Genomic DNA, 24,039 nt, shown 5'->3' with positions numbered 1-24,039 from the left:
GGAAGGAAAAAGGAAAGTTCCACTGAAAAGAAGAAGAAGGAAAAAAAAAAGGAAAAGCTGTTGGAAATGGAAGGAGGACAGTGTTAAAAGTTATAATGCTGGGGTATTCACTTGAAACAAAAGGAGAAAAGCAGTCTGTGAAAAGCAGCTTGTGCCTGTCTGAAGCTTAATTCACTTAACTCAATCTTGGCAAGCAGACTTGGACTCCTAGAAAAAACACAGGATTTCTTTTTAACCATAAGTCAAGAAGAATAAAACCTCCTCTGACAATAAACCATCACAGACAGCGTTACTCGCCTGACCTTGGGGGTTCTGTACCTGAGAGTGGCACAGGTTTGTTAGAAGTGAGCCTCAGCCTTATTGCCACACACTTAAAACAAAACAAACCCTCAGTGAAGATGAATGGTTTTGGTTTTGACTTCTCAGCAAAGATTGGCTTTTCAATTGGCTTTTCTTCTTTGCTACTACAATTGGTACTAAGCAGCTCATTATTCAGACCCGTCAGAAAAGCCAGTGCAGGTGAGCAGAAAGCAACAAGGCCTTGGTACATTATGTTATTCTGTTCTGAAAACGTCTTCACGTATAAGCATGGCTTGCCAAGTACATTTACCACATCCACTCTTTCGAGTGCTTGATGTACAGTAACCAGGAAAACTCACTTTCTCTCCTCTTTCTCCTTTTGGACCTGGTAGTCCCTGCAAGGAAAACAAAAGGAAACGTCAAGGTCTAGGGAGAGGAGGAGAAAGCAGAAGGAGATGTAGGTTACGTCAGCGGGATGTGGAGCCCAAAGTATGTTTCCCACACACTTGTACTTCCCTTGACCTTATGAAAATGGCTAAAAGTACTGTGAGCTCATAGGAATATTTTCTGTTCGTGCTTAAGGTGCTGGAACACCATCAACAAGGATGCAGATATTCCACAGATACAAACTCAGTATTTGCACGTCCATATGAAGGGCGAGTGTGAATTTAAATTCTCCTTCAGATGCTGAGGAAGAACTACCATGGGAGCAGCTTACTTATACACAATGATTTCATGCCTTGGCCTTCTCCAAGACCTGCGCTCAGTCACTTACTGTTGGTCCAACATCACCTGGAGGTCCCTTCTCTCCACTGCTGCCCCGGGAGCCTGTCACTCCTTGGAAACCCTGCAGACACCAATTAAAAGACACAGATGAAAGTCTGTACACTTCTCACTGCTGTTCTTTTTCTGTTTGACGTCTCCTTGCAGCTCCAGGGGCACCAACTGTTTGAACTTAGAGGACTCCAGCAAGAGCACAGCAGCCTTAAGCTTTATGTCAGTACCTCATCCAGCCACGAGCACAATGTTAAGAGCGAATCATATATGAGTCATCTTCACATCATTTCCTATTACCGTCTCAGCGACCATCAAGCCAGCAAAGCTGAGTTTTGCCAACAAAATGCAATGTGATTTTTAGCCTACTGGCTTTAGATCCTTTGTTACACATTCAGATTTAGGCACAGCCTGGAGCACAACCTTCAGACTGCTAATACCATGCCACTGCATTTTTCCCCTCCCGAAGACCTGTGTTTTGCTGCTAAGTCTTTACAATAGCAACTGTAGATTAGAGAGTGGAAAGCGCCTTCTTTGGTTATCTCTTCTTTGCAAAGTTTCTGTGCCCTTTGGAGCCAGAAAGGGAAGGCAAAAAAAAAACAAGGCAAAATACACTAGAAATACTTTCTTTTGTAGTTCTTTCAGCTGTTATGTTTAAGCTCAATGGAGATTAGCAAATCTTCTGATCAGTGGAAAATGAAAGAAGACTTTAAGGCAGCACCAGGCCATCTTTCAGAGCCTGGTCCAAAGGCTGCAGTGCTTTCCTCATGTTTCAAAAGCTGATGTTCAGTCCCGGTTCAGTGCCAGGATAAACAAGACCAAGTCAGGAGCTGAATGTGGCCCTCACCATAGATACATCACCACAGCTGCTATGGGATTCAATGCAAATGCAGCAGTAAACAGTTTCTACTGCTTGCTTCCTCTGTCTCCAACTGACTTTACTCTGATGAGCCCATATACCCCAAGCAGTAACCCCAAGTTCCTTCTGAGGAAGAGATTTCAAACAGATCCACATTGCTCCTGTACTTACCCTTGGTCCAGGAGGTCCTGGGGGTCCAGCTGTGCCTTCCAGTCCCCTCACCCCCTGCAAAACCAAGTCCAGTCCAGTATTAACAAGAGGACTCAAAGACACACAGTAAGCAGTGAGGTGGTTTCTCCCTGTGCTGCTTTTAATGGGAGCTTGCCAGCAACAGGTAAAAATATATCTGCCAAGCAGGCAAGAAGATTAGCACCTGGTCAGCCATGCAGATTTGGCCAAACATGAAATGATCCAATACTTGTTTTTTTTCCTTCCATTTCTTCCAGATTTGTGAAAATATCATTCACTTATGCTCCGAGTGCATTAAGAGAGCTGGATTTTTGGACCCAATTTAGATTTTAGGCAGCACTGTGTGAAAACTGGGGGGTGACATGCATTTTACCTTTGCACCTTGAAGACCATCTCTGCCTGGAGCTCCCTGCACGCCAGGAATGCCCTGTAAATCAGAACTGCTGGTAAAGCTGATGTCTGTTTATCATTGTCATGCTTCATCTTGTAGCAAGGGAAATGAGAAGGCAATAGGGAACAACACTATGGCTCTTCAGTCTTGCTTTAATTAATTACTGGGAGAAATGGACAATTCTTTGATACGATTAAAAGGAAGATGTCTACCATTACCTGCATGCCAGGACTTCCAGTGTCTCCTTTCTCTCCTTTAATACCTGGTGGCCCCTTGGATTAAAATGGAAGCACACAATCAAAAATTGCAGCATCTTTTAAAGGAAAGAGAGTCCTTCTGCTGTGCGCTCACACCCCACACTGCTGCTGCTCTCTGTGATGCTATGCAGGGAGCTTTGCAGCAACAGCACGTTCATGGGGATTCTGTCAACCCAGACACGCGTGCAGCAGCCTCCACCTCCACTCCTTGCCAAGTAATGATGATCACTGTAAAGAGATGTGCCTGAAGACTGCACTGGGCTTGTTTTCATTAGAGGTACATAAGGGACAGTCTGGGCAAAAGCAGTCCTTTGCCAGAATGACTGAATGTAAGGACTCATCACCATGAAAAAATTATTATCATCTCTCCAGTGCAGCTGTCTAGCTGTTAATGAGGATGATGCCAATACATAGACCAGGTTTGGGGGTTTGTTGTGACACCAGTTTCCAAGACGTGTTCCAACTGCAAAGAGCAAGAGATGAAGAAAGGTAATGGAAGAGGTGACATACCACAGGGCCCTGAATCGTGATTCCTTGGGAACCTGGGGAGCCTTGCTGGCCACTAGGACCTGCTGGTCCCACTTTTCCAGGTGGGCCTGGTTCACCCTAAAGCCAAAGATATGAAATCAAAGAAAGAAAGCAATTAGAGCCTGCCCTCCACAAGGCCTGAACTGCATGGCCTGAGTCAGCATGAACCATCTATGGGATTCAAGATGAAGTCAGAACAGTGGGAGGTCTCCAGCAACTTCAGCAGCCATTCAGGTGTAAGGTTTAGATGCATCTTCGATAGGAAAAAATGACAAGGCTACACCAAGACCAACCATTTTCCATCAAGGCTGCTTCCAAGAACATTGCTGACCACAAAATTTGTATTAATTCAGCTTCATCAAGCCCATCACTTCAATTTCCAGAGACCAATTGAGTGTTTAATTAATATGTGATCCCATTCTTCTCAATGTACAACTTCCCAAGGAGCTCCAGGACTCACCTTGGGGCCTGGATCCCCCTGATCACCTTGTGGTCCTCTCCTCCCAGGGCTGCCCTGCCAGTGAGACACAGAGCTGCTGTTATTAATCATAATCCTTACAGCAGTGCAAACAGGCATCATAAGGGCACTGGTGCCTTTTGCTATATGCATGACGGAAGATATCCCTCCAGAGAACTAGCAGGAAATAGGGGCAAGGAGAAAATAAATTGAGTCATCCAGCAAAGGGGGAAGAGGGACAGAAAAGGACAGCATGGCCTCTCCATGAAACCACGTCACCTACAGCAAGGAGAAATGAAGTTCAACATCTTCAACCTCCCCCCTCCAACTTCCCAGTAAATCCATGCTGGGGTAGCCAGTGGGGAAGGGATCACATATGAAGATAGAGAAGATGGATCAGAGAGAGAAATAATCTTCTGGCACAAACCAGTGCCATGTGAACTTGTAAACTTAAAATACCACATGAACTTAATCTGAAATTTTCTCTTCTTGATGGTTAAAAAAAACCTCACAATGGATTTGGGATAAGAATTACAGGGAGCTTTGGAAAAAGTGGTTCTAGAAGCATCCAGAAGCCTCCATTTCATTTGAGTCTGGTCAAAAACATCCATTAAGGACAGCGACACAGCCTTGCCAGCCTTCAGTGACAGGACTTTAACAAGTAGCAGCGAGTGCTCTTGTAAGGGCAGCAAATTAGCAAGGGTTTGATGGTGTGGGGATACTGCTGTGTGTCAGAGCTGTATTTTCTCTAATGCTTGGATCCTGCTTTTTAAATAGTAGTACTGCAGAGATGTTTAAACCACAGGGCAATGCAAGCTGCTAATTATGCACTTAGGATATTGAAGCACACTGCGATAGTGGAGTGTGCTGAGTAATTAAACTTCCACCGGAATGAGCGTGTAATTACTCTGCAATGAGGAGCCTGCAAATCATGGCACTGAAGTCACAGTGAAACTACAGCAATGTGAGCAGTTTGCTGAAGCCTCCTCACTTGAGCAAGGAGAGCTGCAGCGTTCCTCGGTTCAGTATCTACAGTGGAGCTGTAAGAAAGGAGCAGACAGGCTCTTGAGCAAGGTCTGTGCAACAGGACATGGGGAGATGGTTCCAAAATAAAAGAGGGGAAATTTAGTTTGGATAGAAGGAAAAAAGGTTTTTACAGTGGGGCCAGTGAGATACTGACACAGGTTGCCCAGACAGGTGGTGGATGCTCCAGTGATGGAGACACCCAAAGTAATACTGGAGGGGCTCTGAGAGCTGATAGAGCTGCAATGTCCCTGCTTACTGCAGAGGGAATGAGCGTTAAGGGTTCCTTCCCACACAAACCATTCATTCAAACCCACTTGTGCAGACAGTTATCAGCCTTCCTGCTTAACAGAGAATCCAGATTTTGTATGTTCGAAGCTTTTTTTTTTCCCCTGTCATTTACAAAGAGTTTCAGAGCCGCTGATCCATGAAATCTCTGCATGCACACACACACACCGAGGTGGCCCGTCCTCCCCTCCTAAGAGGATTAATACAGCACTCAGGCACGCTCAGCCTGCTCCCAGCTGCAGCTGTTGCACTCCCAAAATGCCACAGCACACACAGTAAAACAAAGCTCTGGGGTCTGTGCTGGGCAAGGAGGAACTGCTTTAGCCTGGTGTGAAGGCAGGAGATGGGTCACAGAGCCCCATGGAGCTGAGGTGCACAAACAGTATGAAATAAGACATGCAATATGCACAAAGGATGAACTTACAGGGGGACCTGGAGGACCTGGCAAACCTGGGCGGCCAGAAGTGCAGGAGCAGGCAGGAGCTATGGTGGGGCAGCTCTCCTCATCCCTCTGAAAAGACAGCAAGACATATGAGAAGTGAGAGTGGGATGGGTGGCAGGTAGTGATGGCAGTGCTTCAGAATTCAGTCTTGGGGAAAGAAAACCACAGACACTGTGCCCTGGAGATGGGAGTGGAGCTGTAGGGCTGCCAGGGGGCTCAGGTGAGCTCAGGGCAGGGAGAAAATGTGCTGTGTTGAGATTTTGCCTTTTGAAGCAGACACGGTAAGACAAGACATGCTCTTTGGTTCCCTTCACCAAGATGCACCCAGTTGACATTCGCAAGAAATGAGAAAAGAGTGGTTTCCTTCTTGTCTATGAAGAACATTTGTGGCCTCACTCCTGTGCCATCGTGCTCAGCTTCATCCCACCCAGCATAGAACCTCACATCATCTTACCAACGCAGGAAGATCACAGCAGCGGTCCTCCTCCGCCCCTAAGCTGTTGCACACAACCTGCAATGACTGCAGCTGGAACTGTGAAGAAGAGAAGAGGGTTTGATGAGAAGGTGACACTGGCACACAGGCTGCACTGGCAAAGCTCACCATGTGCTAAAAATAATGTTTGGTGGTGGTCTGACAGACTCTCCATGTGTTCCCAATTGCACCAAAAAAAGCCACGATACACAAAGCAGCCGCATCTCTATGCCCTGCTAAGCCACCCTGCAGCCTCACCCCTGCAAAAGCTGCCTCTCTGATTTTAATTGGGCTTCAGCACTGTCAAAACGTGAAAACAAACTTCGCTGTCTGCATTTCCCCCTTCAGATGAATGTAGCTAAGAGGAAAAGTGGCAGCTGCTCCCAGGAGAGCTGTGTTCCCTCCCAGGAACCCCTCCTGCCTACACCACATCCCACCCAACCGCCTCCTCTGTGATGAACACAGGAGCAGACATTGCACAAAGCAAACCAAAAACAGAAGACGAGTCAGAGAGCTTTTTTTCGGGTTTATTTTTTGCTCCCCTTAACACCATTTCTCCTGTTTTTAATTCTGCTCCATACATTTAAGCTGTACAGTTGAGGAACGCATCACAGATACAGGTGAGCCCCCTCGATCAAGCAGTATTTAAAGATATCTCAAATTAAATGAGGTTCCATGATAAGCAATAATGAGATGCTCCATCTTCTCAAGGGCAGCAGAGCTATGGAGGACGTGAGCCTTACGCTGGGCTTGAAAAGCAATAGGAGCAGAGGCAGCATGAAGCTGCTCATTAGTCAGCTGCATCTGTCTGGCTGAGCTGTGAGCAAGGAGAGTTTGGGAGGGAGAGAGAAAGCTCGGGCTCTTTTCTGTCAGGCTTGTGATCCATCTGAACTGCCACAGCACTTATTTAGAAAACACTGCTTGAATCCCACTGTGCCCTGGTTTGTCATATGTCACCACTGCTCACAGGTGATTCCAGCGCCCACTTTTCCCTGGTGTACCTTATATGTTTGCATTGTGCTTTGCAGGACCAGGCAATTTGGGATGGAACAAACTGTTCTTACTGCACTGCTTTGGGGCAAGGGAAGCTGCAAATCAGTGGCTGCACTGTTTCCCCATAGAATTTCAGGCCTAAAAGCAGAACCCAGGAGTAAAAGCTTCACAGTCATGAATGATTTCCTACTGTCTCACTGAGCAATTCCTCCTCATTCTACACATATTTAACATTCCTGTTTTGTGGAGGAAGCATGGCAGCAGGCTCCTGGGCATGCAGGGCTGGTTTTACCTTTTGGGTGATGCATGTGGCTGTTGCAAGGCACAGCACAGAGCCCACACTTCCTTTGCTTTGTCCTCTTGTAGGGTGCTGTGCAGTGCACCAGGGATGTACCTGCAGGCTGGCACTGAGCTGCTTTAATTCACACAGCAGCTGACAAGGAGACTCTGTACTGAAGAGTATTTGGCCACCATTTGCCAAGCCCGAGCAAACAGGAGACTGAGGCACCTCCAGACCCAACATTTCCCAGTGCCACTCAAGTGGGGGCTGACGGCACAACTTTCTCTTCCAAAGCAGTTGCCTATACCTGCTGCCTGTTAGGGCAGGGTCTGTGCTTCCAGTATTCAGTATTGCCCCCTCAGCCCAGACCTCAAACCCAAGTAGAAGGAGAGGAGGAAAATCCCCATGCCAGGAAAGCTCATTAACCCACAGAGATCAGTGGGATCAGCACACAGCCCTGAGTCACAGCTGCTGTTGGAGGTTGTCAGAGCGATGACTGTGAGGATGGCACAACTCTCCATCTGCCCAACTAGCTTCACATTTAACCATCAATTTCCTAAGCAGGCACCTATGGGCACTCACCGATGCTGATCCACTCCTGGGCCCTCTGGTCCGTGTCACTTTTCCCAGCATGATGAAGCCAGCGGTGGAGATGCTGCCAACGGTGTTGATGGGTCTCTCTGCTATTTTCTTACAGTCCAGATAGAGCTTGATCTTGAAAAGACTCACTGCAAGATGCACCTGCATGGGAAGACCAAGGTTGGACCTCTGCAATGGGGCAGGGAGATATTAAACACCTTCTGCCCAGTTCCCAGATTGGTGCTGGTATTTACTACACATGATGTGGTTTTTGTGAGAAGCACCATGTTCTTCCCTGCTGGTTCCCTGCTGTAGCTGAGCTCTCCTTGGGCAAAGCCTTTTTGGAGTCCCAGTTCTGAGCAATTCAGTTCTCAGAACCAGCTGAATAATGTAAATACTGATAGAAAGAGCTCACTGCTCAATATGAGTGTTATGGGGACCAGCACATCACACTAGAAAGGAACAAGGGCATATGCCCATAAATAAACTGGTTGGGGATGGAAATAATAAAGGGGAAGGATTTGGAGGAGTGCGCAGTCCATAAAATGCTCCCATCCAGTAAATTACACCATTTGTGCAGGGAGGCTGCATCTTTAGTGCAGCAAATATCTGACCGTGTGATACAAGTAAGTACTGAAATGGCAAATGCCCACCTTGTGAAAGGAAGCCATTTAGTACACGTTTTGTGTACGTTATTTTGATAACGTGCCATTTCACGTTGTTACCACACATTATATGTAAAAATGATGGCCACCACGTGTGACTATAATTTACCCCATCCTCATTCACGCTTTAAAAATCCATAAACATGCAGTGCATTCTAAGAAGCAATCAATTTGTGAGAAAGATGTCATACGCATAGGATGAACCTACATAATTGGAAGGTCTGCAATTAAAATGTTCAGCATATGAAAAAGGTTCACTGGCTCCCTAGCAATCTGGATGCAAAGCACTTATAATCACTCCTTGCTTTGAACAATACGCATTGATGACATAATAGTCTCAGAATGGATGAGATCGTGAGCTACATTTCTCCCTTTATTGATAAGGACCTTATGAAAGCTCCCATAGAATATCTTCTTCACTTCCTGCTGGTCAAAGGAGACTTCCTGCAAATCAGCCTTGTAGTCATGATTGAAATAGGTCAAGGTTTTCTTATTGGCTGCAGGGAAAACAGGACAAATAACAGCTTTTAGAATTCAAAGAGAGTTTGATTTCACCCACATACTGAGCAACAGAAAATAAACAGGCTTAAGCATTGTGAAAAAACCTCATGTATCGCAATCAAATATTTCTAAACAATGGAAAACAAAAATAACAGCTAAAAATAAGGAGAATGCTACAAGCAGAACAACAATGAAAACACAGCTTTTAATTGCTTTAGGAGGCCTTTAAAATGTAATGTTAGCCAAAAACTGCAGCTGCACAATAAAAGCCCATAAACCCACCACACTTCCCAAGTGAATCCCAAAATGAGGTCTGCTGCCTGCAGAAACGTTAGCAGATACCTGAACGTAACACATTCAACATGAAACCTTACGGTCGAGGTTAACACCAAGGAGGGGCTGGAAGTCCTCATCGGTTATTTGCCACACAGCAAAGGGCTCCTTGGGGGTGTCAGGCAGGAGGCGCAGGAGGATGCTTATGGTGTGCTCGGGTGAGATGGTAAAGAGGTGGACATCGCTGGAATGAGACAAGCCAAGGAAGCATTAGTGGCTTAAAGCAGCAAATGCCAGCAGCTCCTGGCACAGCACAGCTTCCTCTGCAGCCACTGCCAAACCCCTCAGAGAGTGCTGGGAGCACAGTGAGAGGATGCAGTGAGGCAACAAGGAAAGTCAAATTGGTTATGCCTGGAATACATCTGTAATGTGAAACGAGACATTTGCATGGGCATGCACACAGTTCATCAAGCATCATTTCAGGACTGATTCATAAGTAATATCAGCTTCTTATTTCCCTTGTGATGGAGTGATGTCCTTGGAAAAGAATATGTGCCAGATGAACAAAAGGACTTGCCCACAATTTCTGGACTATTAGACCAAAGAACTCTCTGAATCTCTCCCACTCTGTGTACTCTAAGAAGCTTTGCTTCTTTAACTAAGATTAAACTGAGCCAGAGCCTCAGTAATTAGGCTTTAAACAAAATAGTTCTGAATGTCAAGAGTCAGATCGTTCTTGATTTATTATCATAAAAAATGAGTGAGGTCATGGGAGCAGCCTGGCCCTCTGGGACTCATGGAGAAAATAGGGTCAGGCCACAGCCCTCAGCAGTTATTCCTTCTCAACAAGTAAAGCCCAAGCTGCTGAGAGGAGTGAGGAGACAATATTTAATAAGGCAAAGCTCTGTCTCCAAACTAGAGATGCTGGGAGGAGGGATTGAAGATGAAGACATGACCTCAAACTGCCATAACCAAAGTGTACGTGGTTGTGGGCAGAATGCCTAAAGAATCATGCAGTGTCTGTACATGATATAATCCTTACATCCATCACAGCAACCAACTCTTCTGCAAAAAGGGATTCTGCTGAATGGAAAACCCTCGCCATATGAAAACACTTGGCAGCAGACAAATGAATAATGAATGCCCCCGTCGTGTCCTATTGACTTCTGAGATTTATTCCATACTCATCTTAAAATCAACCCAAGGCTAATTTCTGAATATATTAAGGAAAGCTGGCATTCTTCTCAGTCTACCTGCAATTCAGTTTAGCTGAATCTTTACAATTTCATTTTGAAGATGCCAGAGGGGATTTGTCATTCACACACAAATCAGTGAGCAGTGTGAGCGCAGGGACCCATGATGAGCTCAATGCCAGTCCCAGCTCTGCTCCCACCTGGTCCTCAGGGTTAGCTGAATGTCTTTAAACAGGGTGAAGGTGCGGGAGCCACTAAATATGAATGGCTCCATAGCCACTCCTTTAATGGAGGCGTATTCCTTCTCTACTAAGCCAAACGCTTCCATCATATCGAATCCTGGAACAAAGAAAAGCAGAAAAATAGGTGGTTAGGAAAGACAAAAAATGGGATGGCAGAGCAGGTAGGATGAGCTTCTAGCAAGCATGGAGACCTCAACAGGAGAGAAAAACATAGGAGCAAAGACATCAGCAAGGCTGCACAGACTCTCTATAAAACTGGATTGTATTCCACAAGCAGCAGCCAAGGGCAACAGTTGGCGTCTGCATCACCCACTGCTGCAATCGACTCTTGGAAAGAAATATACTAAAAGTGAAGGCTTCCATAATTTTGTTTTCAAATCTCCAGAATGAAAAGCGAGTGAGGAATTCTGTGATTCTTTAATGATTCAAAAAATGTTCATTTCCAATAGATGCAAAAATATCATCTTTAAAAGACATGGAATCTGTCCAGAGATTGCTGGCAGGAGGAATCATTTCTGCTCTGAAGTGCCTGATAAGTCAGAAAAACTGGGGAAGGACTTTTAAATATGTTTCCATTTCTCTCTATTTCCATTTCTCTCTATTTCCATGAGGCACTCAGAGGTTGACTCTCCTTATGTGATCTACAGAGAGAGGTTCTTCCCTGACATCTCTGACATCGCCTGTCCAGCTCATGCAGCTTCATCTCACTTTCATGGCTCATCATTAAAGCTCTGAGTCATTTTCTCATTTCGGTTTTCTATTTGCTAAGACAAGATCTTGAAATTGGATTTTTATTATTTCTTTTTCGCTTTATCTCAGTTTGCAGCAGCCCGGGTTGAAGGAGATAGCTCCTGCTTCAGTAAATGAAGGGATACAACTACACTACAATGTGGTCCTTTCAGTTTGGATTCCCTCACGCCTTCACCATTTAGTTTAATCTGCAGTTGCTTGGCTTGAGTGGTTATTTTGCATAGAGGTTGGTCCAGAGAGCACTTTTTTTTTCATTGCCCAACACATTAGGGAGTTATCCAAAAGAAATGAAACACTTGTGGGCCATTTATCTTCAACATGGGGTGCCTGGCACTGGAATTTCATTAATATTATATATTAATATGAAACAATGGTGTAAAGACTGACAAAGCTCAATTCACAATTATAACCATATTGTAACCTGCCAATATTATTCTCTTTAGCAACGTGTGTCTCAGATGCAACCCACTGCAGCTCAATCTCCCAGTGCACCTTTTCCTGTCTGCCTCACTTGGTCCCATCCCATTGCATGCATTTTTCTTTGTATATCCACTGGAGCAAGGAAGCAAGCAGGCTGTCTCACCACGCCTCAAGTGTGTGCCCTAAGCAACACATTCATCCTCTGTCTTGTACCTAGTGAACAGTTATTCATATAAAAACAGACTGCTCAAGCAGCAGAGACAGACTCGCCCTGTAACAGTCCAAACTCTGATGAGAAGAGCAATTGCTTTGGCTGCAGGTTAGGACAAGGGTCAAGTCCCTGGTTGAACAGCCCTTGAATCCATGTCATCTATGAATATACTCCAGCCATTCCAGATCGGGGCCATAGCTCCCTCTCAATTCTTCTCCCTCAGCTCGAAAAGTGGTCTTCAGTGTCAGCATTGGAAGGGTCTCAGGCCTTACCTGATAGAGACTGTTTCCCTATCTCATTCTCAGACTTTTTCCCTTTCACTCAGGGTAGGAAAAGAATTTCACCTTGCTCAGCTGCTGAATATTTCTCATCTCCATCCTCCCCCCCCCCCACCCGGCCCCTACCAAGATAAGACAGTTTGCACATTCCCAGCAAAGGTTTTGATATGATACTGTACCTCGTATGGAGCCTGCAGAAGAGCTGATGGGGGGACAGGCTGTGGGAATGAAACAGAAGGGGAAAAAATGAGGGAAGAAAGGGAGTAGAGGATTAGTAAAGCAAAATGGATGCAGTTCCTATGGGCTCAGCAATGGAAAACACAGCAAAATATGGTGAATATTATAACATTATACAGCTTAAGTCTGGCCTGAGACTTGTTTAGATATATAGAGGGAAGGAGAGGATTTATGTTTATGCTAACATAAAAGATCTTCCTTGTCTTATTCATCACAAAAAACCAAAATACCGCCTTTCATCCTCAAACATCCTCATGATCACTTTCTTTTCACTGAATCATCTGTCACCTTGTGATACGAAATACGGGGGAACATCATTTTCTGCAGGCTTCTTTTTGGAAACAGACATCAAAACACTATTCTTTATAAATGGTGCTTTTACTGAAACATGCACCTTAGTAGGCTGGAAAATAAATAAGCATATCTTCATCCTGAATATTGCACCTAAAACTCAAAAGACAACACAAATTCAAATAGCCAGAAAGGGAGGAAAGATGCAGCGCTGGCCCATTTTGTATGGCATATGACCTGGCTTTGACTTATTGCAACAATCCAGTTAATTTCTCTATCTAGTAAGCCAAGGTTTTTTTGCTCTTCTTCGCACTTGAGAAACACAAATGGTTTTGGCTAAGTTTTGCAGGTCCTTTGTCAGAAACTCGCTTGATGAATCCTTTAATATGCCACAAGGCAGAAAACAACATTGCAGGGTGCTAGGGAGAACTGGCTGTAACGTGAGGCACCACGGTTATAAGCATTCCCATTTAAGTGGTTCAGGTAAGGGGGTGCTTTAGAAAACAGCACACGAATGCTGCTTTCAATTATCTGCTACCTAAATGGCAGTAATCCCAGGCCATGGCTGCCAGATGGAGCTGAGACAAAGGGGATGCTTGATGCAAAATGAGACATGTCCCTGAAAAATCAAGGACACTTGACAAGATAGGCTATTTCATAAGTGATTTTCTAGGTCACCAGTAAAATAGAATCCAGTAGATCATTACTGAGGCTTCATTGTAACTTTCATATTGCTGTTCTTACATCAGTGTCAGTTCATACCTCATGAGAAATGCAGGGCTTACAATTGTCTGACTTTTCTAACAACAGAGGGGTACCATCCTCCACACGGCAGCTGAGCTTCCTTCAATACAATTATTCATAGTCAAGTAATATGCAAAAAGAAAGGGCACCCAATGCAATGACAGTCATGGGACTGCCAAAGCCTATGCCTACAAGCCATACCTCTGCTCCTTGCCTTCCCCTTACAGAAGCAGGACAGCTTTCCAAATGCAAAACAGTGCTAAGAATTGAAGTATGATGAAGAAAACATAATTCCCTCCAACATCACACTGACAGGCTGCAGTTCTGCCTGTTGGCCAAGTATCCATCTTCCTTGCAGGGGGGTCAGGGAGGCCCCTTCTCACCTCCCTCCCAGCACTCTCATTGCTCACAGCTCTTTGATCTGGCAATGCTCAGCTTACACAGAGCACCTCAGAGTCAGGGTGAAGGATCCCTGACAGTGACAGCCTGCATTTTGCTTTGAAGATTTTTCCTAGACCTCCCAGCATAGGATTCCTGCTGTCTTGTTGTTCTCTTTGCTTTTTGTTTTTCTCCCCAGGTCTCAGATGAATGCAGTTACTCACTGTACAACATCCCCTCCAACAACAGCTCAGACCACTTCTCTCAATAACGTGATCAAAATCAGATTCTTTTACTGCAACAGTTTTCCCAATACTGTTACATATCATCTCCACTCCTTCACATCATTCATTTTATGAAACACACAGAATTTAATATTTCTCCTGTTGTCTTTTTAGCTATCATAGCCACACGCTACATTTTCCATCAGCCTTATGGGACGATTGTTTTCCAGCTGAAGGCTCACAGGGTTGTTCCTCTGTGATCTGCACACCTGCACATTTCCTCAATAAGCCACAGAAAATTGAGTCTGATATTTTCTTTGCTGAGCACAATCTAAAACATTCTCATCTAATCTGCTTCGTTCTCCCCTCTCAGCTTCTCTCAACAAACTCTAAAGCTGAGGTTTTGTTTGGAATCATTTCACATAGACAGGAAAAGGCATTAATGCCACAATACATATAGTCTAATATTTGCTTCTTAACAGCTTTTTATAACCCTGCTAATTCAACATTTCTCCTTAATCCACTTCATATTTTGCTTTGTATCAGCTAGGAGAACATATGCTCATTAAATTTAATAAGGGACTTTACAAGGAACTTTAATTTAAAACATGTCATCATTCTCTTTGTTCCATTTTGGTCAAGTTGTGCAGAAACCCTTTAAATATCCTACAAGACTCTCTACTGAGTGAGTCTGCTTTTAAGTCTGTGTGGTTCTAGGCTCTCCCTGGACAGATTCTCAGGACCCAAAGGCGTCTGTCAAGAAGAGACGTGCCCACTGTTGCCTGTTCTGAGGGATCCATACTGTGCTATTTGATACTGGGAAAAAATACCAATGCCAGAAGTTATGTGAGGTGATTTACCTTCTGCCTTAGATGGAACAAATCCTCGTATTGAAGGCAGTTTAGACATCACAGGAGCTGAAAGAGAAAGCAGTGCATGTGTGAGCGCTGCTGCTCAGAACAGTGACACTTGGCTCATGACCCGCATGGTCACCAACCCTTCTCATTCATCCTGGAATTGCCAATAATACACGGGATGAGCTGAAACTGGGGCAGGATTTTCCCTTTTCCAGGCTTTCTGCAATTTGCTGAGCAAAACCTTGCCCTCAGCCACAGCTCAGCACAAGAAGGACAACACTGCCCCTGGAGAGGCTACGCCAAGCCTGATAGATGAGATCTGATGAAGATGCATGTACTGATGGATGCACTCACCTGTCCGACCCGTTGCAGTTGTGCTCTCGCTCTCTCCCATGTAGTGGACAGCAGAAATTGTCACCTTGTAGGCTCGATCGGGCAGCAGCGGCTGCAAGGTCACACTGCTGCTTTTCCCAGAAGCCATGATCTACAGCAGGATGGAAGAAAGAACCCAGACTTTGGCTTTTATCCACACCCTGGGGCTACTCTGAAGATTTCTAGCAGTGAGTTCCAGGGCAGCACTGCAGAAGCCTGACTATGCATTGCCATCAGAACTACTGTGTCCAGGAGGAGAGTGTTTTCCTAAGTAAAGACCTCAATATTCCCTTTGCAGATGGTTCAAAAGATCCTTAAAATGTGGTCTCCAGTTTGGGTTGCTGTGGCAAATGGACACTGTAAAAGGTTAATTGTTAACCTGTCAAATCAGGCGGGCAGTAGAGTTATCCTCTACCACTCTGCCTCTTAGAATTCCCATCTCTGTTTCAGGGAGAGGGGAAAGCTGTGTTATTTGCAGCTTTGATGGATGCCAATAAGTGAATCAGAAGACAGATTTCTTCACAAAGCAGCTTGACAGCAAGAAATTTGGTTTTGTTCTCATGCAAACTAATTCTTGATAAGCAAAACCCTACTGCAGTGAACAGCACTCTGTTGGCCATGAAACAGACCCTCTGTCCCACCTGCCAAGGAGCTGAACTTACTGTTTGCTGGCTGCTGGGGTCAGAAACAGGACTGTAGGTGATTCTGTAGTGCTGTATGCGACCCTCAGGGGGCTTCCAATGGATCTGGAGGCTGGTGGGGCTCTCGGAGTCTATGAAGAGGTTGGTGGGTGGGCTCCGAGAAGCTGTGCAGGGATTAAAGGGCAACAGCATTAAAGTCAGATAGAAAAGTCTGAAATCAGGGCCAGCAAAGCTTGCTTCCAGATCCCTTCCCCAGTGCTTCACTACTGTGCTGTAACCAGAGCCTGAAGCAGAAGCAGCCACCTTAGGGACCAGGCAGGAGAGAAAACAGAGCCTGGAGGGGTGAGTCCTGCCTAAGACAATGTGGTACAACTCAAGCATTCAGTAATTCAAAGCCTAGGTCCTGGGGGAAAAAAGGAATATTTGGCAGAGAGAAGAATCCTGGAGGCAGGAAGAAAAAAAGATCCTTTGAATGCATCACGGACAAACACGATAACCTTCAGAAAGACTAAATTGTTCTTGTATTTCATCAAAGACCTGGAGACACACTGGAGAAAAAGCTTGATTGCTGGTTAAGCCTGGATTAAAGTGAATGTATCATCATTTCTACTATTTCTCAGTTTGGCCTTTGCTTTAAAATTATCTTTCAAAGAAAAAAAAAAATTACACAGAGCAGCCAGCACACAGCACTTTGTCTAACACTTCTCACTCAGCACCCACAGCCTTAGGGAAGGATTGTGCACAAAGCCTGAGCTGCTCTCCTGTTCCTGGCCCTGAACCACGGTGGATGGATGGATCCCAAGTGGGTGATGGCTTGAGCTGTGGTCAGCAAGAACAGGGTTTGCCAGTGACAAAACGGAGCATATTTTAATTATGTAAATGCATTTCTTTCCCTGGAGTGCTGCTGTGTAGCAAACTGGACCTGGCAACGGAGACAGTTACAGAGTGATTCCTCTGAGCAGGGGTTGGGGGTTATTAAGAGAAAGGCAGAGGAAGGCAAATCCATAGAGACTGAAAACTAGAGAAGAAATTTCAGCCCATGGCGATGATGGAAAAGTATGACCTCTGTAATCACTGCAGATGAGTATCATGATGGAGCATTACGGGAGTCACACATGGGAGTATGAGGTCACCTACTCCAAGAGTCTATTTCCAAGCAGTTTCTTGCTCTGTATAAATATCTGGCCTTGAAACCTCACTGCTGTGAAGACAAAGAGGTCTTGAAAAGTAGGCTTTTTTTTTTCTTCAGAAGACACTGAAAATGATGGGCAAGTCCCAAAGACAGCCAAGGACACACACCCAGGCTATGAAGTTTCTATTCTGCAGTTTTACCTGCAATGCAAACAAGCTCTTCTGCCCACCCAGCAAAGACTGAGGTGACCTTAGAGCACATGTTGAATGAAGATTATTTGCATCTTCATTGATCCTCCTTCCCTTTTCTGGACAAAACAAGCCTACTTTTACTGAAGCTGAACCAAGTTTTCCCAGAGCTGAATCAGGCTGAAGGCTGTTGCTGTGCATCACCGCAAGGTAAAGTGGAAAAGAAAACAAGTGTGGGAGGAAAAGTCATTTCAACATTGCTATTCTTAGTGCTGTGCCATACCTCTGCATCTTTGCTGTCTGCACTGGCTATTTCATTCAGCTGATGTAAGCGGTGACTGTTCAAATGAACAAAAGGAAAGTTAAGTGAAGTCTTCCAAGTTGAATTTGTTCTGGAAAGCCCCCAGGCTGAGCATAGTCTGACAGCATGGATGTGACAGCCAGGGGAAAGGTCACCTCCCAGAGCTGCCCATGGGGGGTGGAAGTGTCTCTGACACCCAGGGCACCATCTGTGCTTCTGTTACCTCCTGTTCCTTTGCAGGAGGAATCTTGAGTTAGTCATTTCCAGGTCTAGCCAGAATCACAGACATAATTCTAAGTAAAAGTACAGTTCTGGAGTCTGCTCCATCACAATAGACATCTGCAGTGGTTGTACAGGTCATATTTGTTCCCTCAGTGCCATGGGTTGAAGTTTCTTCCCTATATTTCAAAGCTGTTTTGTTTGCAGTGTGAGCTCACTGATGAGCAGGAGGAAGAACGTGCAGTCACTTCTCGCACAGCTCTGCTGGAGGAATGGCACACATATACAACCTGTAATCTGTTTCAGCACAGAGTCAGCCCAGGTGGTTCAGTCCAGCATTAGCAGCACTCCCATCAGACTGCCCTCTTGCTCTTAGTGCAGTACAGGATGAAGTGCACTCACACACACTGCACCAATCCAGGGGCAGAAAGATTTATGTAAATGATGCTACATAGCAGATACCTCAGACAGGGACACCCACACCCTTTGTCCTCTAGGACAAAACAGGTGAACTATTTTGTTCAAGCTCTTTTTACTCCCTATAACAGAGAGGTCCCTACCAGCTTTCTCAGCATGAACAAAAGCAACCACTTCCAGTGTCTCCCAAGGGTCCCTGCTCAGCACCACCCAACTTCCCAGCAGCTTCCTCTCCAAGAGAGCATCCTCCATACTCCCACTAGCTTGGGTGCAAGGTTTGTGTCCATCCAAAGTACCACAAGTCTTGTCTATTAATATGACAAATGAGCACTGCACAGAGCCTTTAGTCAAGGACAAAGACTTTGTTATGCTAGATCATTTACAGGAACATAATGAGAGGAGAGCTCTTGACACAAATAAGCCTTGAGTCTAAATATAATCAGAGACAAGAACGTATATCAGAACTGCATGTAAGTACGTGGTAACACATTAGTTATCTGTGGGAAATACACCAATGTGCTGTTGCTCCTACTTTGCCTTCTGGTAAGTCTGCAGAGAAGAACTTGCTTAAGTGTTCTGCTCAAAAAATATCCCTAAACATCATATTTTTTTCTAGTCAAGACTAAGAATTGGGGGGAAAAAAAAGTGCTCCATTCACTGCAATGACGGTGGATTCATAGAAGAGCACTGTCAGCCCTCCTGTGTTACACAGCCCTGAGGAGGGATGCCTGTGCATCCCATTGATATGAAGGCAGATGTTCCTAATGCATCCCTGTTCCTGAACAAGAACAGCAGCTGACAAGCAGAAGCCAAAATGTTTTCCCTGTCCTGTTGGGGTGCCAGTGCCAGCAAGGTTTGGCCTGCTTGAACAGAGCTCAGAACACCATCACATGCCATTGGTAGTGGGTTGAAGGAGCAGCTCTGACATTTTGCACTTCATGCTTTAAAACAGCTATTCATTTTTCTGAAACCTCTAAACATTTTTCTCGCAGAGCTGCAGGATGCTTTCATTTCTTATTTGTTCTTGTTGGCATGCAGCTCCTAGGTACTTGCCTGAAGTAGCTTTCTATAAACAAAAGTTGTTATTATTCATTATTAATAAAACCTGAGCTTCTCGTTCCAGGATTGCCATTTACTCTGAGCTTCATCAGCTCAACACCAGCCTGAAAGACTTCATTCTGCAAAGGAGGTTGAGAGCTGAGAGAAGGAGGAGAGGATTGCTGCTGCTGAATTAATTGTATTCCATTTGCTGCCAACAAAGCCATTATGCAGGCAATATTAATTAAGAGGACCTCTGGGAGTACCACTTTTTAACCTCACATCCTGCCTGTACAAAGCAAGATTTAGATAATGCCTCCACGCAGAGTCCGCCTGAAGGATTCTCTCTCATTTTTGCAAGTGCCCTCAGATGAAGCACAGCTCAGTGATGATGTAGCTGGAGAAACCCACACCCTTCTTAGCAGACAATATTTTACTAACAGGAAGCATTCATTAGGCAGCACAGTGACATATTCAGCTCAACACCCAACAGAAAGCCAATGCACTCACATTGATATATGCTACAAAAGAAGAAATGTGCCAGCCAGCTCATTCTTGCCCAGTGTATTTTTATCAGGAGAAATTCAGAATATTAATATGGAAGCCTAAATGTCTCCAACCACATTTAGATATATGGGTCTGGGTTTTCAGAGCTGCGGATGACTAGATTTGAGCTCCTGCCCTGTGCCTGTGTCTGCATCCTGTGCCCTCTTTGTTATCACTAGGCTGTGGAGATCCAGCACCAATCACTTACTGGTTCTGTGCTGAATGGAAACCGTGTCACTTCGAGCACCATCTTTGTAGTAGGCCCAGATGGATATTTTGTAGTCTGTGTTCTTCTGCAGTCCTGGCAGCACAGCCGTTGCTGCATTTCCAGCGATGGAGAGCTGCAGCAGGGTAAGAAATGAGTCAGTCGAATTCCCAGGCTTCCCTAAGCTAGTTCATGCCATCCAAGTGTCTGGCTCACAGACTGCCTGCAGGCACAAATGAGTTAGCATAGGGCTTTGAGGACAAAGCCGACTCTTGTGGGTTGCACAAAATCCAAGCAAAGGCAAATTTCCAGCCCTAATGAATGCAGAGTAGATGCCCATGCGTTGCTAGTCAGTTGTATTTAACAGCTACCTCTGTCCCATATCACCGAGTCTCTGGTACAAGGCAGTAATGCTGCTACGAGCATGAAATATCCCCGCTCAGTTCCCATCTTTTAGATATATTATGCATAGAAGCCTCAGTATACTCCTATTTCAGCTTAAATGTGAAGCACAGTAGGGGGTACTCAAGCACTCACTGTAAAAACAGGGGCTTGGGATAGAAGAGGTCCCCCGGTCCATCCCTACTCCTACTGCATCAGCTCTGATTCTGATCAATCTTTGTGTTCTCATCAGTAAGACCTCATCCTCCCTGCAAAGTATTATCCCCACAGTACTCAGGACTCACCACCACTACAAATACCTGACTTATACTTGTCTTTTCTACAACAACTTGACATTGTGGGCTGGTGCTTCTCTGCAACCCCAGATCTTTTTCTACTGAATCGCTTCTTAGCTGTTTGTTCTACATCCTGTATACCTGTCTTTAATTATTCCTGCCTAAGCTTAATACTTTCTTTGTCCCTATTGAATTTCATCCTTGAGTTTTTTCCAGAGCACTTCTGCAATCTTCCCAGAGCCTGCAGGACTCCAAACCTGCCGCCCTGCTGTCCCTCCTGCTTCTAGCACTCAAGGTGACTACAGCACTCAGCAAAGCCAGTGTGGGATAGATCCTGTCTTAGTGCTGAAGGTCCTGAGTGCATGAACCCAAACTGATTTGCAACTCTACCACTCTTGCAGATGAGCACAGAGCCGCCATAGTATCGTTAAGGTTGGAAAGATCACTAAGATCATTAAGTATCACCAACAGCCTATCGCCACCATGCAAACTAAACCACATCCCTCAGCACCACATCTTCCCCTCTTCTTGAACACCTCCAGGGACAGCGACTGCATCACCTCCCTGGGCAGCCCATTCCAGGGCCTGATCATTCTTTCTGAGAATAAATTTTTCCTAAATACCCAACCAGCATCCATTGAGTAGGCACAAACCCAACCCGGCTGTACATGGGTCCATACCTCCTGAGGCTTCTCTCCACCAGCTGTGCTCCATTTGATCTGATAGACAACCACATCAGAGGCAGCGACAGCTTCCCAGTGCAGCCGGAGGCTGTTCTCAGAGAGCTCGGAAACCTTCAACGCCCGCGGCGGGGGGACCTTCACTGAGGGATGCAGGAGGACAGCGAGCTGAAGCCCTGACAGCGCCTTGTCAGAGCTGAGGTGGGGAGCAGATGGTTGGGAAGCAGAGCATCAGCCAGGCAGATGTCTGAGATCAGCCTGTCTTCCACTTCTTCAGATCCAAATGGCAACAGCCATCAGGACAGAGAGGAGTACACTGTTTTCAAAACCCTAATTAAGGAGGATTATTTCATTTGTGGAGAGGATATGTATCACTCTGATACTGCAAAAGGGAGAAGGCTTCCAAGGACAAAGAGGTTAGCGAAATGTAGTGTGCTTTCTTCATTTGCTTCCTCTTTTTATTCCTTTACCTCTATTATTAACAGAGTGGGGCATATTCCAGCAGTCATTGGTTTTGTACAAGGATTTTGGCCATAAGCTGCTGGACCAGCACTGAAAACATCCCAGTTTAGGCACACACAGGACAATTTGGTCAATAGGACAGAAAGCATTTCTATTGCCTACTTACAGGTGGTGACATTGCCAGTGATTGGAAAGGAGTCACCCTCATCGTACATAGAGCGGACACTGATGAAGTACTGGGTGAGGGAGGACAATGGTCTCAGGACAGTGGACATTGCAGTGCCAGGAACCTCAACCTGCAGTGGAGAGGGATGAGTTGGGAGAGAAGAACATGGAGACAGATGCAGAGAGCTTAGCACATCCCTCACAAGTGCCCATTTCAGAGATAACACTCCCTCTGTGCACCCAGGAGGACAGGGCAGCTTGTGACCTCCCATCTCTCCCTCCAACAGCCCCCAAAGACTCACCTCCCCAGTGTTGCTCTCTCTGCTAGACACATATGTGACGCGATGACCTTTCACTGCCAGTGATGCTGGCTCCCAGCTGACCCGCACGGATGAGTGGCTGAGCTCTGAGAAGCTCAGGTATCTGGGAGGGCTCAAGGCCACTGCAACACAGTGAGTGACAGCACTCAGGGTTTGAAAGGCTGCATCAAAGCAATGCCACTGGTTGCCTCCTGCTGCTCACGGGTGACTCCATCCTGAACTAAAAGACTCAAAAAAAATTCCCATTCTGTGGGATGTCATGGAATGCTGTCTGTGCTTTAGGTGAAGAAATAGCCAAGCAATTCCTCCCTTCTCCCCAGACGAAATGATCTTAAAGAACAGTCCCTCCAGGAGTCCTATTTTACCAAAGGGTAATGACTGTTTCACTGCTCACCAGGTGATTAGAGACCACCTTAGGGACCAGTATAAGAAGAAGCAGGATTTAAAAGCAACAGGCACAATACAAGAAACCCCTAACTTACTCTCCCACCTTAAGTGTTTACAAACAACCAGCTGCAGCACTTACAGGTGGTTTCCTGGATGCTGGCTGGATCACTGGCATCTTCCCCATACAACGCATACACTGCTATGGAGTACTCAGTGCTGGGTGACAGCCCATCCAGCAGGACCTCAGGCTCAGCCACCTTCATCTGTCACAGGGAGAAGTTCAGGGAGACATTTCAGTTCTGGGTACCCCTCAGTCCTGGGGAACACTTCAGTTCTAGGACACCCTTCCATTCTTGGCTGCCTTCTAATGCAATAGAGAAGGAAGCTTGCATGGTTCTCTCCCATTTCCAGCCATCCTGCAGTGCTCAGTGGGAAGAGCAGAGTTTGCACAGGGTGCAGCATTCCTGTGTCACACAGGGAGGGAGGATGGAAGGGGTTTCAAGAAAGCAAGGTTTTAAGTGAGAGACGGTGAGCCTCTTTTCCTCTATGGTCTGGGAATCTTGCATGAGAGCTGCCTGCTGTAAGCAGGGCCATAATAGCTGAGCTGCTGCCACCTGCTGCTAACACTGCCTGGCACAGCTCTCCCTGCACAGCCTGCTTGCGGAGCAGAGATTTATAAAGGGATGGAACACTGTAATGCTGGTACTTCTGACAACTCATTAAAACGTTCACGACTTGAAGACAAGCAAAGCAAAAATATTTCTGTGCAGCCTCGAGGATGCAGAAGTTACTCATGGGCTGCAGAGGTGTGAGCTCAGCCCCTGGGCTGCCAAAGGTTTCTGTGCTTCAGGTCTGCTCTGTGTTATATTGTCAGAACTTAACCCTACACAGAGAGACAAGCACTCATTTTGGACTCTTTAAATGAGGAGAGCCCAAAGATAAAGCAGCATTGCCACCATTCTCAAGGAGCGTACCTCTGTCGTATCGTCCTCTGCTCCATCGGGGGCTGCAGAGCAGAGCACCAGGTACTGTGTGGCTCCCTGGGCTGCCTTCCAGCTCAGCCTGATGCTGTTGTGACTCAGCTCGGAGACACGCAAGGAACGGGGGGCAGACAGAGGCACTGGGAGGGAAATGTGGCAGAAAGACATCTTCAGCATGTGAAGTCTGCAACAGCTCCAGCCCCAAAGGAGAGC

General features: G+C 45.8%; 1 protein-coding gene across 1 annotated transcript in view; it reads right to left on the bottom strand.

The window, feature by feature from the left end:
• COL20A1 (collagen type XX alpha 1 chain) overlaps positions 1–24,039 on the bottom strand; it is a 41,749-nt gene that overhangs the window by 4,566 nt on the left and 13,144 nt on the right. Inside the window, exons 13-35 of the mRNA XM_015881694.2 lie at positions 23,821–23,966; positions 22,986–23,109; positions 22,442–22,581; positions 22,141–22,270; positions 21,513–21,655; positions 20,159–20,291; positions 16,131–16,273; positions 15,451–15,580; positions 15,100–15,156; positions 12,545–12,583; positions 10,665–10,803; positions 9,373–9,515; positions 8,885–8,994; positions 7,836–7,994; positions 5,963–6,040; positions 5,491–5,577; positions 3,759–3,812; positions 3,281–3,376; positions 2,732–2,785; positions 2,496–2,549; positions 2,105–2,158; positions 1,076–1,147; positions 660–695 (exon numbers count right to left, since the gene is read on the bottom strand). Of these exons, the coding sequence (XP_015737180.1) occupies positions 660–695; positions 1,076–1,147; positions 2,105–2,158; positions 2,496–2,549; positions 2,732–2,785; positions 3,281–3,376; positions 3,759–3,812; positions 5,491–5,577; positions 5,963–6,040; positions 7,836–7,994; positions 8,885–8,994; positions 9,373–9,515; positions 10,665–10,803; positions 12,545–12,583; positions 15,100–15,156; positions 15,451–15,580; positions 16,131–16,273; positions 20,159–20,291; positions 21,513–21,655; positions 22,141–22,270; positions 22,442–22,581; positions 22,986–23,109; positions 23,821–23,966 (2,321 nt within the window). The remainder of the gene's footprint in view (positions 1–659; positions 696–1,075; positions 1,148–2,104; positions 2,159–2,495; positions 2,550–2,731; positions 2,786–3,280; positions 3,377–3,758; positions 3,813–5,490; positions 5,578–5,962; positions 6,041–7,835; positions 7,995–8,884; positions 8,995–9,372; positions 9,516–10,664; positions 10,804–12,544; positions 12,584–15,099; positions 15,157–15,450; positions 15,581–16,130; positions 16,274–20,158; positions 20,292–21,512; positions 21,656–22,140; positions 22,271–22,441; positions 22,582–22,985; positions 23,110–23,820; positions 23,967–24,039) is intronic.

The sequence above is a fragment of the Coturnix japonica genome, chromosome 20 (genome assembly GCF_001577835.2).
Source record: "Coturnix japonica isolate 7356 chromosome 20, Coturnix japonica 2.1, whole genome shotgun sequence".
Lineage (NCBI taxonomy): Eukaryota > Metazoa > Chordata > Aves > Galliformes > Phasianidae > Coturnix > Coturnix japonica.
The sequence above is the reverse complement of the archived record's forward strand: the minus strand, read 5'-3'. Positions and strand labels throughout refer to the sequence as shown.